This window comes from Bubalus kerabau, chromosome 11 (assembly GCF_029407905.1).
Source record: "Bubalus kerabau isolate K-KA32 ecotype Philippines breed swamp buffalo chromosome 11, PCC_UOA_SB_1v2, whole genome shotgun sequence".
NCBI lineage: Eukaryota > Metazoa > Chordata > Mammalia > Artiodactyla > Bovidae > Bubalus > Bubalus kerabau.
Genome location: NC_073634.1, coordinates 74,890,098 through 74,905,811, shown reverse-complemented (window position 1 = coordinate 74,905,811; position 15,714 = coordinate 74,890,098). Strand labels below are relative to the sequence as shown.

The 15,714-nt window shown below is 41.8% G+C and overlaps 2 protein-coding genes across 12 annotated transcripts in view; one reads left to right on the top strand and one right to left on the bottom strand.

Annotated features, from left to right (window-relative positions):
* GPN1 (GPN-loop GTPase 1) overlaps positions 1-1,428 on the top strand; it is a 24,009-nt gene extending 22,581 nt beyond the window's left edge. For all 5 annotated transcript variants that reach the window (XM_055540656.1, XM_055540654.1, XM_055540653.1 and 2 more), the window contains one exon: positions 753-1,428. In XM_055540656.1, coding sequence (XP_055396631.1) covers positions 753-838 — 86 coding nt within the window. In that variant the 3' untranslated portion in view covers positions 839-1,428. The remainder of the gene's footprint in view (positions 1-752) is intronic.
* SUPT7L (SPT7 like, STAGA complex subunit gamma) lies at positions 1,397-15,643 on the bottom strand. Of its 7 annotated transcripts, none has more exons than XM_055540646.1 (7): positions 15,445-15,643; positions 14,533-14,633; positions 13,429-13,527; positions 12,658-13,275; positions 8,361-8,685; positions 7,243-7,540; positions 1,397-4,500 (listed from the first exon to the last, which is right to left on the bottom strand). In XM_055540646.1, exons 4-7 carry the CDS (start codon positions 13,068-13,070, stop codon positions 4,238-4,240), a joined length of 1,299 nt encoding a protein of 432 aa, XP_055396621.1. In that variant the 5' UTR covers positions 13,071-13,275; positions 13,429-13,527; positions 14,533-14,633; positions 15,445-15,643; the 3' UTR covers positions 1,397-4,237. The 7 variants fall into 7 exon arrangements, with proteins under 7 accessions (XP_055396621.1, XP_055396627.1, XP_055396623.1 ...); XM_055540652.1 differs by having other exon boundaries at positions 7,243-7,480; XM_055540648.1 differs by having other exon boundaries at positions 13,486-13,527.
* Between the last annotated feature and the right edge of the window lie 71 nt (positions 15,644-15,714).

The window sequence follows — 15,714 nt, the reverse complement described above, 5'->3', positions numbered from 1 at the left end:
TTCCAGAATGTCATGTAAGTGGAATCACAGTATTTAACTTGGCTTTTTTCACTTAGTATAATGCTTTTGTGATCCTTCCGTGTTATTGCATGTATGAGTAATATGTTTTTTTTTAATTGCTTAGTAATATTCCATTATGTGAATGTGCCTTTGTTTATCCATTCACAAGCCAAATGACATTTGAGTTGTTGCCAGGTTTAAGCTGTGGTAAATAAACTCCTATAAAGATTGGTTAATAGGTTTTTGTGTGGACACAGGTTTTCATTTCTCGCAGTTAAAAATATGTAGGAGTGGGATCTCATTTTAGTTACTTTACGAGGGAAGCATCTTCCCACCTATTGGTCAAAGAAATTGTACATTTTGGGCAACATGATAAATAGAACCTGCTTCTAGGAAATAATTCCTTATTGGGAGAAGTGAACATGGAGTGTCTTAAAGAGTACAGTTGACTCTTGATCAACTCAGGGGCTGGGGTACCTATTATCCTTGGTACAGTTTTAACAGTCCTCATATAACTAACTTATAGTTGGCCCTCCAACTCTGGTTCTGCATTTGTGGATTTCATCAACCATGGATTATGTAATACTGTATGTACTACTGAAAAAACTTTGTGTGTAAGGGGACTCACCCAGTTCAAGCCCATGTTGTTCAAGGTTACATGTACTATTTCTGATGGATGGGAGACAGTGGCTCTAATCCACCGGTCTAATGGGGAGAGTTTGAAAATAACTCACCTTCTTTTTTCCTTATAGTTACAGAGGAAAGCCGTGAAGAGCCAGCATTCCAGAATTTTATGCAAGAATCAATGGCACAGTACTGGAAGAAAAACAACAAATAGTTTCTAAAGTTCAAAATTTTGGAACTCTGTGTGAAGGACTATCTTTATCTCTGACTGGGGGCTACAATCTATAAAGGATGGTTTTGTTCAGAATAGCAGTTTGTTTTACTAGTGAAACTTCCTGACTCCGATGAAGCCAGGAATAGATTATTTGGACCTGCTAATAATTCCCATTGGCCTTCCCCTCGGATTTATGCAAGGAAGCATATTCTGTTTTTGGACACTGATATCCCTTTGAGCCTAAAACCGCAAGTTGTATCATTTGAACTCACATACTTTTGCTACTGATGGATGAAACAGAGAACTTAGTAGGCTGGATCTCTAGCCTCTACTTCCTGAGCATTTGCCTTTGAACTTGTACCGTGAGTTCCCTTCCTTTTTATCAGAAAGGGCGAGAGGAAACAGGAGCTTGGCCAGAATGACAGTGGAGTCTCCTTGGCAACCAGTCAATGTTGGTATGAAATGTGCCTCCCACTGGGGAGCTCATTATAGAACATCAGGTTCACTGAAGAAAGTGGGCAACACGTAGTTAGTAAGAATTCTACTTTAGATGGTGGCTTAGATAAAGAGTTTTTAATTTTCACTCTGTTGTAAGCCTGCTTGTCATCATTTCAAGTAAGAAAATCATCACAAATAGTCACTTCAGTTCAGAAGAGAGATTTAAAGCCACATGATGTTTACTAAAGTTCTGTGTACACACCACACCTAATAACGAGCAATGAAGCCAGGCCCTGTTTGTATTGTACTTTAATGCAGTGTGTCCTTCCTTAGTGATTTACTCAAAGGACATGGGTTTGGGTCAGGTGCACATTCCATGCATAATAGCCCTGGTAAGGGTTTGCTTCGCCTCCACATTCTTCACAGTATCTTAAAACATAGTAATATTTCTCTTAAGACATTTTATTCCTGCCTAACCTGTATTTCAGTTCAGTGGCTCGCAAAGTGTGGTCTCTGGAACAGAAGCATCAGCATCATCTGGCAAGTTACCAGAAATGGGACATTCAAGACCAAAATCAGAAACTGGGGGTGGGGCATGGGGCCTAGCAGTCTGTTTTAACAAGGCCTCCAGGGGATTCTGATGCATGCTAGGTTCAGAACAGTGTTCTAACTCAAACAGCCTATGGCATAATTCCAGACCAGGTGAATCTCAGGTATCAATGCTCTTATGACCTTTATCAGAGTACTTGAACCTTGGCCATCTAGTGCCTATTCTTCAATTTAAATCTTCTAAAAATAAAAATACTTTGTTTTACATAAAGTATTAATTTCAATACTATGTAACTAATGGGAACCACTGGTCTAAAAACTTGAACTTGTTCTTTAAGAGGGAACCACTTGGACAGCAAACTTGTACATACCTGTTTTTTTCCCTAGTGCCTTTGAATACTTTTTCATTTAAGAGGAAATCATCTGGCCTAAGCTCCATAACAGCAGAGACAGCCTTACGCATCTGTATATATCCCTTGCAAAGGACCCAGTACATAATGGGTACTCAATAAATGTTTGCTAAGTGAACTAATTAAATACTAAATGGCTACTTTCTAGAAACTGACCACCAGATGTGTACTTTCATCAGTAAATAAGGGGAAGTGAAGTGAAGTGAAAGTCGCTCGGTTGTGTCCAACTCTTTGCGACCCCATGGACTACAGTCCATGGAATTCTCCAGGCCAGAATACTGGAGTGGGTAGCCTTTCCCTTCTCCAGGGGATCCTCCCAACCCAGGGATCGAACCCAGGTCTCCCGCATTGCACGCGGATTCTTTACCAGCTGAGCCACAGAGGAAGCAAATAAGGGGAAATGAAACTAAACCTGGAACAGGAAAGGTTTAAACATGCCAAGGATGTCCAATTAGCAAACTTACAAATGCTTTGGCAACAGTTTAAATCATAACCTTATTTTGTTGCTGTTGTATTCATATTTATTCCCAATACCTGAGACATTTAAGGCACTCAGTGATATGGGCCTTGATTTCTAGTCTACTAAAAGAGTGCTCTAAATTTCACAAGACTTGTATTCTGCACCCCCAAAGCAAACTTCAGCAGTACTTAACTTGCACACATTTGCTAATTACTCCTGATTATTCCAGTGCTACATCAAGTATTTAATAAATAATGATTGACACTATCAGATGCCAAGTAGGGCAGATACTGCGATGGATAAGTAACAGCAGTCAAGCTGTTCAGGACATGATGTAAAGCAGAAAGGTGCATATTGTTAGCCTTTTAGAGGCTGCCCATCCAGTAGAAGTACAGTGTGCAGATGTAGAATTCTGGTAAAGGAATGGACCACTGTCCTCTGATGGCCAAGCAGATGCAACAAATGAAACAGGCACAAGTCTGTCTACGGACAGGTCCTGTTTGCTTCATTCACAAAGTGGAAGTGTTAATCGCTCAGTCGTGTCCCAGCTTTTTGCGACCCCATGGACTGTGGCCCGCCAGTCTCCTCTGTCCATGGGATTTTCCAGGCAAGAATATTGGTGCAGGTTGCCCTTCCCTTCTCCAGGGGATCTTCCTGACTCAGGGATTGAACCCAAGTCTCCTGCATTGCGGGCAGACTCTGATGAGCCATCAGTTTAATCATTCAAAAAGGAGAAAATGAAAAGAGCAACTGAAAAATGTACATGCTGAAAATACTGGGTTGCCCAAAAAGTTCGTTTGGGTTTTTCTATAGCATATGGAAAAGCCTGAATGAACTTTTTTGGCCAACCCAATGTTAAAAAAAAATCTGACTGGAAATAAAGAGAATTGGAATACATGGACTAAGTCTAGAGAAGGAAGAAGAAAAATATATGGTTGAGATAGGAGAGGGCTATTTGGATAAGCAAAAAGGCTGTTCACAGACTGCTGTGATTTCACAGGAGATTCTGTGGGCAGCAGAAACAGTTCGAAAAAAAGTACTGATAGATAAGCTGTGCAATGTTTAGCTATTTCCATTGGATTCCCAATGACTTGAACCAAAAATGAAGCAAGTTAAAAGAAAAAAATTGACATCTGATATCAGCATATATGTGAGTCTGTTCAAGCACAGCTGTGAAGCTTAATAGCATCTTCATCTTCATGCAGTGTAGGCCAGACCCAGTGTGATTCTTCTCGGTTGTGCAAGAGAAACAGCTTGAGAGAAGCTAAGTCACTTGTCACATGGTAAAGACAAGTCAGGGACACCGTTTTGGTCTCTGGATCACCATCCCGGTGTGATATCTGTGAAAGGTGGCTTGGTTGTGGAAAACAAAAACTGGATGCAGAAGGTAAAAGTAGACTTATTTGGTTAAATCCAGCTCCACTGATATCAGGAAAACCCATTGTGTTTTAAGAGTTCAATCATTATTTGTGGAAACAAATTAGAATCCATCAGAGTTTCTGTTGGGTCTTCTAGGTCTGAAGAGGTCTCCCTCTTTGCCTTTTATATTTTCCTCATCCTCTTTTTGCAGCGCTGGTTGAAAACAGGGGAGGAGCCCATGAGGCTGTCAGTGGAGTGGGAGCCGTAGCTGCTGTCTGAGTCATCAGGGCTTTGGGGGATCCCAGCTTCACTCATGCCTGACATTGGCTCCTCGAACACATCACTGCCCAGCACGCCGTGCCCAGAAACGTTGCCTTCTTCACTCTCTTGAGGCTCCATTTTCACGTGGGCCAAGTTCCAAAGAGGGGAAGCATTTACCTCTGTACCTGGGAATCGAAAAGAACACAGAACTAACTAGCAGCAAGAAAGGCTGGAACAAAGCAGATGGCATACACCACCCAGGGCTGGCTGATGGCCTTTGAGCTCAGTTTTCATTCTGATTCTCTACCTGCCTAGAGAATATGGTTGTTATTCTCTGCTCAAAAAGTTACCAACTCAAAATATCTTCTTTTCCACTTCCTCCCCTTCCTTTACCTCACCTCATCCATCTCCATTTCCCCTAAGCCAGGGAAAGTAAAGCTACGCAGGTGGAAATATTCATGGTTCAAAGGCAGGCACAACCATGGGTTCTTGGGCAAGTGTTACATTTGCCTGTCTTTTTACGGGGCTGTCTTGTTTTTGTGCCTTGTGTTTGGGTTCCTGGTTCTCTCTCACATTATGAAAAGTTAGTGATCACTACAAAATGGTGGCAGCAGTTCCCAGACTGCTGAAAAGAGACATGACCCCTATGTCTGCAAGAATTTCTTTCTGGCTCTCCTGCCTCTGTGTCTTCTAGCAATGCTGTTCTGTGGTTATTACGTCTCCCATAGTGAAAGGCTCTCTGCCCAGTACTTTGAAAATGTGGCCTAATTCTGTTTAGGCCACACTGAAGGACTGGCTGTTTACATCATTACTTCACTGATGACATAATTTATATTTCTAAAGAACTGGGACTTCCCTAGAAGTCCAGTGGTTAAGACTTCCACTGCAGGGGGCTCAGGTTTGGTCCCTGATCGGGGAACTAAAATCCCACATGCTGCATGGCACAGCCAATAAATAAATAAATAAATTGTAAAGAACTGAGCGTCTAGTGTTATTTGCAGTCCTTTTGACTTAGGGATCATTGAGCCATCGGGTTCTGAAGGGAATCACAGAGTCTATCTGGAAGAAGCAGCCAGCTGCCTATAACTGAGTTGCCCTATTTTAATCCCTTTCAGGTTCAACTTGTTGGTACTACTCTGACCAAGGAACCCCAACTATTCAAACGTCCTTGAGCAATTAACATTATTCCACTTGTCTGGAAGTTGCCTTAATTAACTCAGCACAAGCATCAGGAAAGACCAGAATACAGAGAACAGGAGGCCATCTGTCCACCTAGCTGGGTCAGCTGAATTAACTGTCATCAAGAGAGTAACAACAAATTTGGAAAACTTAGCAGTAGCCACAAGAATGGAAAAGGTCAGTTTTCATTCCAATCCCAAAGAAAGGCAATGCCAAAGAATGCTCAAACTGCTGCACAATTGCAGTCATCTTACACGCTAGCAAAGTAATGCTCAAAAATCTCCAAGCCAGGCTTCAACAGTACATGAACCATGAACTTCCAGTTGTTCAAGCTAGATTTAGAAAAGGAAGAGGAACCAGATATCAAATTGCCAACATCCGTTGGATCACTGAAAAAACAAGAGAGTTCCAGAAAAACATCTATTTCTGCTTTACTGACTACACCAAAGCCTTTGACTGTGTGGATCACAATAAACTGTGGAAGATTCTTAGAGACGGGAATACCAGACTACCTGACCTGACTCCTGAGAAATCTGTATGCAGGTCAGGAAGCAATAGTTAGAACTGGACATGGAACAACAGACTGGTTCCAAATTGGGAAAGGAGTATGTTAGGGTTGTATATTGTCATCCTGCTTATTTAACTTACATGCAGAGTATATAAGAAATGTCTGACTGTATGAAGCACAAGCTGGAATCAAGATGGCTGGGAGAAATATCAATTACCTCAGATACACAGATGACACCACCCTTATGGCAGAAAGGGAAGAAGAACAGCCTCTTGATGAAAGCTAAACAGTGAAAAAGTTGGCTTAAAGTTCAACATTCAGAAAACTAAGATCATGGTATCTGGTCCTATCACTTTATGGCAAATAGATGGGGAAACAGGGGAAACAGTGTCAGACTTTATTTTTTTGGGCTCCAAAATCACTGCAGATGGTGACTGCAGCCATGAAATTAAAAGACTTACTCCTTGAAAGGAAAGTTATGACCAACCTAGACGGCATATTAAGAAGCAGAGACGTTACTTTGCTGACAAAGGTCTATCTAGTCAAAGCGATGGTTTTTGCAGTAGTCATGTAGAGATGTGAGAATTGTACTATAAAGAAAGCTGAGCGCCGAAGAATTGATGCTTTTGAACTGTGGTACTGGAGAAGGCTCTTGAGATTCCCTTGGACTTCGAGGAGATCCAACCAGTCCATCCTAAAAGAAATCAGTCCTGAATATTCATTGGAAGGACTGATGCTGAAACTCCAATACTTTGGCCACCTGATGTGAAGAACGGACTCATTGGACAAGACCCTGATGCTGGGAAAGATTGAGGGCAGGAGGAAAAGGGGATGACAGAGGATGAGATGGTTGGATGGCATCACTGACTCAATGGACATGAGTCTGAGCAAGCTCCGGGAATTGGTGATAGACAGGGAAGCCTGTTGTGCTGCAGTCCATGAGGTTGCAAAGAGTAGGACACAACTCAGCGACTGAACTGAACTGAAGAACTGCATCTACATCCTAACTATAAATAATTTCAAAGAATGTCTGTAAAGCTGTGCTAGTTCCCTCTTCACTAATTAGGACGAGAATCTTTGTATCTCTAGATCAGTGAAGCTATACTTCTTTTTCGACTTTCCATTCCCCTGCCCATCCCTATTTTTGTTCTTTCATCTCCAGACTTTGAGTCTAAAATGCAAGAAGTACTGAGGCTGGCACATCTCCCAGAATCAAGATGGGTAGGTTGTTCTCTCTTACTTGAAGCCTGTGGTGAAGCCTCGACCTCCAGGTTAGATGGGAAGCGCTCGGTCTGAGTGCCGAGGACTCCCATAGGCAGTGACTGGTCTCCAGAAGCAAGGTCGGCCTCCAGTTCTTCACTGATAGGGAAGGTGATGTCGCTTACAGGTTCCTCCTTGATCTTGACAGGCTTCGTGTCCTCTGTGGCCTTCTCAGGATTGACGATCCTCTCATACTCTTCAGAGAGCTGCTTACTAATCTGTTGGCAAGCAAGAGTCAATTTTCCAAAGGAATGTTCAAAGCAAGTTGGATAGTCAGCCTGTGGCATCCAGTGGAAACAAAATATGAATATGAATAAAGCATCACAGCTAATGGGAGGAATTTGAGTTTGAAATTCATAAATGACAGGGACATGTAAAGAAAATTTGGCAGAGAACGTGTATGTGATTAATTAAAAGATACATAAAGGTAAAATATTTAAATGTATTATATCAGAACTGGGACAAAAGGTGACATTTTTGGCTATAAAAACTAACATTTGACATAAATACAACAGGTGGCTAATAAGCACTGTAGGACATCTGGATCACTTAGCAAAGCCGACTGGGTGTTATGAATTTCTTGTATTTCAGATTTGGGGAAACCAAAACAGTGAACAAAATGCCTAAGGCCACAAGGGTGGAAGAGATTAGATAGGTCTGGTTTTAACCAAAAACGCTGTCTCCCCCATCACACTCTACCTTTGAGGGCAGTGTCGTCTCACTGTTTTGCTCCTGGTTCATAGCACTTAACGCCATCTGAAATGATTTTGATCATTGTTTACCTGTTTTTGTCTCTCTCTCAACAAGAATGCAAGCTCAAGGAACTTGTCCTATTAAACTGCTGAATTCCACAATAGGCACTCCATAAATATGTATTGAATAAAAGCAGGCTAGCCACATGCTATAATTTCACTGACTGTAGAAGAACCCTGGGTCTGGCCAGGTCAGTGTGGGTCACAGCCGGGGCCAAGAGGAAAGTCAAGTTAAGTTCACTCTATTCCAGGCCCTGTGCTCTGCACCCTAGGCCAAGTGTTAGGGATCCTGCTGAACACCCCCAGATCACACATCTTTGCGCACCCCTCCTCGGGATCCTCTCACCTGCAGCATGTAACTGTGATAGTCCTTGATGCGGTGCTGCCAGAATTTCTGGAGGGAGAGCACGCTGCCGATGCCCACTTCATGGAATACCTGCTCCATCACGTCAGGGAAAGGAGTCTGCCCCAGCCGGGCTTCCCGATCCACAACAAAGCGCAGCAGCTTGGTGAACTTCAGGCAGTACTCGTGGGCCACATCAGTCAGGGTCTCCAGGACGCTCTCGTTAGCACACTCAAAGCCCGCGTGGGCCAGGATTGTGGCCACTGCCTGGTAGAGGAGCTGTCGGCAGGAGTGCCAGCTGAGTTCAGTCACAGGCTCCCCTTTCCCCCTGAAAGTGGAGACATGATGAGTGTCATTGGTTCTCTTGCAAAGGGGTGACCTGTCGTGTCTTCCTAGGCGGTTTATAATCCTAATCAAATGTCTGGCTCAGTTTTCCAGGAGAATTTTAGGCAGGTTATATGGTCCAGTTTTACCTTGCTGCCATTTCAGGGCATGTCTCAATGACCCACAGTCATATCCCTGAGTGGTTCCAATTACATAAAGCTTGCATAGGTGATAGGTGTTTATAGTAAACAGTATAAAAGGGTATCTACTGAAAAGTAAGTTCCCATCTTCTTGTATCAATTGCGTGATTTTGATCATTTTTATGGAGAAGGAAATGGCAACCCACTCCAGTACTCTTGCCTGGGAAATCCCATGGATGGAGGAGCTTGATGCAGGCTACTGTCCATGGGGTCGCAAAGAGTCGGGCATGACTGAGCGACTTCACTTTTAGGATCTGATTAATTTTAAGAGCATAGCTCAATGGTGCACATTTTCAGCATAGCATAGGTTCCTCACATGCTGGGCAATATATGGACCTCTAGAATTTAACTGCAACAAACCGTTTGTAAAATAGGAAAGCAATTCAATTTTATAAAAGCAGTTTAAAACATATATTGCTTACAAGCGACAGAGGATGAGATGGTTGGATGGCATTACCAACTCAATGGACATAAGCTTGAGCAAACTCCGGGAGATAGTGAAGGACAGGGAAGCATGGCTTGCTGCAGGGTGGGTCGCAAAGAGTCAGACATGACTGAGAGACTGAACAACAACAATCGCTTACAAAGCATTTTTATCCTACTTTATGCTGTGAAATTGGTAGGGGTCCATATTGTTATTCCTATTTGGCAGGTGAAGAAATTGAAGTTCAGAGGGGGTGATTTGCCGAATGTTTTTTGGTAATATAAATACAGCTTCTGACTCTAGATCCTGTGTTCTTCATAATACTCCTTTTTGCACCTAATCATTGTGGCAAAAATCCTATCTTTCTAAAACAAAACAAAAAAACTTCAAAAGTTGTCTGATTTCCTAAAAGTAACTTTTAATGAGCTCCTAATAATTCACCTGTTCTCCTGAAATTTCCTATCTTCTGCCTTCCCCTGACAAAGGCAGTAAATAGATAAAAATAAAATAGGGTACAGAAAATGACTCTTCCCTGTACACACTTTACATTTGTCACCCCGTGATTGCTGAGCAGAGTGCCTGAGGAGCTCTTCACCCACGCTGCTATTATCTGCTCAGCAGCAACTACTGCAATTCACCTAGTAATTGGAAAATAAGAAAACCAACTGTCAAGTAATTTTTCATTTACTCTTTATATCATCATTTCCCATGACCAGTTTCTCTGGACCAAAAGCTAAAGACTTCAGAAGTGCCTAATAAACAGAGCTAAAAAAATAAAAAAATAAAAAAAAATAAACAGAGCTAAATCAGTACTGTTTTACTTAATATGTGGACCCATCTTAAAGGAAAATAATTCTTCCTGCAGCCCCATAACTGATGCAAATTATTTCTGTAACAGTCTCTTAAATATATATAAAATAAACTATGTGTAAACTTCTGATGTTCACAGAATCTTCTTAATAATTAAAATTAGAAAACTGACACAAAACTACAAATTCTAAATAATAGCATCAATTTAATATGAGGGACAGTATTATTTTGTAAAAGCTAAATTTCTCGCAAAATGTAAAGTTGGTACTGAGTGCTACAGAGTAAGTATTCTTAAGTTGGGCACATCTATACCAATATGTGCCAAGCATGTAATGACACATTTCTCATTCCCTTTTTCACTATTTCAGTGTCTTCAAAACTTCCAATTAAACACGCACCATGACATCATCTTGCCTTAATCTGAGCCAACTGCAAACCTTACATAATAAGTCTATTTCTCTTCTTTTTTCATTAGTTTGGGACAATTAAAATAGTAGCAACTATCAACAGGCAGATGCAGTAAGTGATGTACAACACAATTAGTTATGAAGCATTTTTACCAAACATTTAATCTGAATCTTATCTTGAGAAAATAATCAGCAAATCCAGTCTGATTTGGAACAGACAAATGACCTGAACTCTTAAAAAGGATTAATATCATGTATTATAAAAGGGGGAAGCTATTCTAGCTTAAAAGACACTAAATAGGCAGAGAAAGACAAATACTGTATGATATCATTTATACATAGAATCTAAAACAAACTAGTGAACACAACAAAAAAGAAGTAGACTCACAGATATTGAGAACACACTAGTGGTTAACAGTGAGAGGGAAGGATGGGGCAAGATGGGGTAGATTAAGAGGTACAAGCTACTATGTATAAAATAAATAAGCTACAAGGATATATTGTACAACACAGGAAATATAGCCAATATTTTATAATAACTTTAAAAGGAGTATAATCTATACAAATATTGAATTACAGTGTTGTACACCTGAAACTAATACTGTAAATCAACTATACCTCAAAAAAAAAAAAAAAAGACACTAAAGAGGTGTAACAATGAAATGGAATACATGGTTTTTATTAGGTCCAAGACTGGGGAAAAATATACCTAATAAAAGATATTTTTGGGACAACTGGAAAAATCTGAATACAGATGTATTAAATGACAGTACTTAATTCCTGTTCACTTACTTTGATGTGATACTGGTTATTGGGATTATGTAGGAAATTTCCTTATTTTTAGGCTAACGTGAAGAATTTAGGGGTGAAATACTGTGATATCTACAACTCTAAAAGATTTGGCAAAAAAACTGTGTGTATGTATATATGTATACATAAATGTTTGTATATTTGTGAGTAAATGTGTGTATACACACTTATCCATATGTGAGAGAAAGTAAATGTAGTAAAATATTAACAATTGTTTAATCCAGGTGAAGGGTGTTTGGGTTTTTGTCATCCGATTATTTAAACTTTTCTGTAGGTCTGACAAATTTCAAAATGAAAAGACAAAAGTACTTATTTGGCATCAAATGCAAACTTTCATACTGAAATCCAGTAGTAGCACTAGCTTTTAAGGCAATCAGAGGATATGCAGCAGGGCTTCTCAAATTGAAATTTACGTATGAATCTCTGGCTGCTGCTGCTGCTAAGTCGCTTCAGTCATGTCCAACTCTGTGTGACCCCATAGATGGCAGCCCACCAGGCTCCCCCGTCCCTGGGATTCTCCAGGCAAGAACACTGGAGTGGGTTGCCATTTCCTTCTCCAATGCATGAAAGTGAAAAAATAAAGTGAAGTCACTCAGTCGTGTCCAACTCCTAGCGACCCCATGGACTGCAGCCCACCAGGCCCCGCCATCCATGGGATTTTCCAGGCAAGAGTACTGGAGTGGGTTGCCATTGCCTTCTCCGATGAATCTCTGGAGATCTTGTTAAAATGAAAATTCTGACTCAGGAGGTGTGGGTGAGTCTGACACTCTGCATTTCTAACAACCTCCCAAGTGATGTTGATGTTGCTGATCTCGGATCAGATTTTGAGCAGCAAGGATCAGGAACATTGTTATACTATTATTTCTTGAACTGTGTTATCAAAATGAAAATACACCATTAAAAAATTCTTGTATAGAACTCGTGGATTCCTAATAGTAAGAGAATAAGTCCATAAATCTCATCTTGAGGACAATGAGCTAAACCCACAGTATATCTTTTAATTAACAAGAAAAACTAGATTTGGAGGACTATGAGACCATGGCCTCTTTTACAAACCAGTGTAGTACTTTGCTCCTAGTAAAGTGCTTGGCATATATTAGGTACTCAATAAATATTTGTTGCATCAGAAAATAAAAAAATACAGACTCTGGATTTGGAAGAACATGGTTCAACTCTTATTAGACTTTCCACTAATTACCTGAGCAACTTTGGCCCAGTCATTTACTCTCATCTTAAGTTTCCTCCTGGAAATGTGGTGACATGCTTAACAGGGTTGTTGGGAAGATTTTTAGAGAAAAGTAACATACAGCAAAGCCTTGTCTTACCGATAAAAGTCACTCTCTGGGTCACTGTGCCGGACCTGGAATGGTGCACTGGGATTCTTACAATCTAAAGGAAGGAGATCATCAGGAAGAGGAGGTGACCCAGGGCAGGACGGAAGAGGTTCAGTCTCTTCAGTCTTTACACCTTCTGTCTGTTGCTGATTCTGGGCCTGTGCTGTGGCGATGAGGTTACGCAGACGTCGGTTGTGCTGGATCAGCTGAATGGTGTGGATGGTGAGGCTGCAGGGCTCTGAGGGGATGTCCAGCATAGTGGGGGGCTTGGGCTTGTTGGCTGAGGGTTGGTGCAGAGGCGGGTCATGGACTTCTACCAGTCGGAACTCCCGAGGGAGCAAGTCAAAAGAACTTCTGTTGGTCTGGCTTGACGAGATTGGTATCTCTCCCCAGTATCTCAACATTTTGGAATTACAAAGGAAGAGCTCCCAAGTTAAATGTGGATGGTATCCTAAAGGCAGTGTTTTAAAATCTCTAGCAACTGCAGGTTAAGGGCTTCTGTAGTGAAGAATACGAGGTCTAGCCAGGTATTGACATAAAAACTAGGCAGTTCAAGACCACTTAGAAAAAGTCAGTGTCAGCAACACTGTTGGACCAAGGACGTTCTTCCTGAAGAAATTAAGAGAAATATAACTGTTAATATCACAGTCATACACTGTGACAATTCCTACTGGACTGAACCACAAGGTAGAGTTTGGGTCTTTAGTAGACTAATAGCTGCAAGAGTATATTAGGCTATAGTGTCCATATTTTCCAACTCACCCCACTAACTTATTACCAATCCTGAATGATTTGCAAGGCAAAACACTTAAATGAGACCTGGAATATTTCTCAGAGTATCTTGACACATCTCTCCTGGATCTGCAGGAGAAAAAGGAGTAGAGTTAAAGATAGGAAAAGGTTCTTCTTCTTTTTCTTTTTTTTTGCTGTGCCAGGCAGCCTGTGGGATCTCAGTGCCAAGTCCTAACCACTGGACTGCCAGGGAATTCCTGAGGTGGTTATTAATCTGTGAATGCTTCCCAGGTGGACTAGTGGTAAAGAACCTGCCTGCCAGTGCAGGAGTAAGAGACAAGGGCTCAATTCCTGGGTCAGGAAGATCCTCTGGAGAAGGAAATGGCAACCCACTCCAGTATTCTTGCCTGAAGAATCCCATGGACAGAAGAGCCTGAGGGGCTACAGTCCAAAGGGTCGCAAAGAGTCAGACACTACTGAAGCAATGTAGCATGCATGCATACATGCCAAGCATGGGAACCTTTAACTAATCCTGGTGGGAAAATTTATGAACCACTATCCTAAACAGTCTTATGCATTCAACTTCTGACATTCATAGGGAAGAATCTCAGATATCTGCTATCTCTTAAATAATATCCCTTCTTTTAGTCTCTCCTTGTATCAAATCTACTCTCTACAGTGATGTGCTGTGCTTAATTGCTCATTTGTGTCCAATTCTTTGTGACCCCATGGACTGCAGCCTGCCAGGCTCCTCTGTCCTTGGGATTCTCCAGGCAAGAATACTGGAGTGGGTTGCCATGCCCTCCTCCATGGGATCTTCCCAACCCAGGGATCGAACCCAGGTCTCCCACACTGCAGGCAAATTCTTTACCAACTGAGCCACCAGGGAAGCCCAAGAATACTGGAGTACCCTATCCCTTGGCCAGGGGATCTTCCCAACCCAGGAATCGAACCCTTGTCTCCTGCACTGCAGGCTGATTCTTTACCACAGCTGAGCTACCATGTAAGCCTCTGTAGTGAGGCTAGACTTAATACTTTAAACTTAGACCTAATGACTTCCCATTGACTACTGGAAAAACGTCAGATTTTTTTGATTTACCATTCAACACCAATTACAATCCAGCTTCAACTCACCTTTCCAGATTCATTGCCCATGTGTCTCTTCAAATTCAATAAATATTTATCAAATGCCAAGTGTCATGTGAGGAGATAAAGACTAATTCAAAGTCCTTACCCTGAGGTGAGGGAGAAAAACATGAAAAGAATGTTTCAACATTAAAGTGTGTGGTCAGTGCTGTTCTAGAGACACAGACCAAGTTCAGTGAGAAAACACAAAGGAGGAACTTCCTGAAGAAAGTGATGATCTTAGTTCCAACAGTATTAGACTTCTCTGGTTGCAAATGCCATGCATTTCCACAGCTTAATGACGTGATCTCTACAGGCAATGCCTTGCTACCTGCCACATCCCTGGCAGGCTTGTATTCATTCTTAAGTATGATTTAAGTCACCACCCTATCACCTCCCCAACACATCTCCCCTTGTTAAGTCTCACATCACTTTCTATGTTTCCATCACAGCATTTATACCTGTATTTAAACTAGTACTTGTTTCAATTTTATTCTTCCATCTGTCTCTCACAGCTGTGATCTTGGTGTCTAAGATTTGAGTGCCTACTACATGCCAGGCTTTGCCTCTACTGTTAATTCAATTTTCCCGACCTTTCTATAAGTAGATATCATTTTTTTTTAAAGTAGATACTATTATTACCCCACTTTTTAGACGTGGAAGCTGAGGCCTTCTGTCTTGCCTAATGTCGGAAACACCTGAGAGGGAAGATCGAAATGGTCAGGATCCAGGGTGTGCACTCTTACCAACTACACTATGCTGCCTCAATTGGTTTCAGAAAGAATAAAAGAAGGAACGAATGCATGAACGAACCAAGTGACAACAAAAATCGCCCTCTCCCCTAACTTAACCCAAAGGAGCAGGAAGGACAGGCACCAAGCACGAGCAATGCCCACATCGCTACCAGGGCTCCTCCCTCACCATCAGCGGACTCGGACGCCAATCACAGTGTCCTGGGGTCGTCTAATGCTGGGGCAGCCCAGACACAGGGAGATGTGGACTTGGACCGAGGCAAGGAGACTCCACTATGGACTGCCACTTCGCAGGTACTGAACTCGGCGGCTGATGGGCTCCGAGAGGCCTGAAATATCAGGTCGTATCATGTCCGGAAGGCTGGTGTGTTGACCAGCGGTTCAAGGCTGCCGGAAGCGCGTCTTCTCAATCAGGCTCCGCTGCAGGAAGTTATTACGA

Bases quoted from the DNA above. Each gene is read 5' to 3' on its own strand.
- SUPT7L (XM_055540646.1), bottom strand. From the start codon at position 13,070: ATGTTGAGATACTGGGGAGAGATACCAATCTCGTCAAGCCAGACCAAC. The intron at 7,541-8,360 runs GTGAGAGGATCC...TGGATGCCACAG, and splicing joins ATCACAGTTACATGCTGCAG to GCTGACTATCCAACTTGCTT. The intron at 4,501-7,242 runs GTAAGAGAGAAC...TTCGATTCCCAG, and splicing joins GGCTTCACCACAGGCTTCAA to GTACAGAGGTAAATGCTTCC.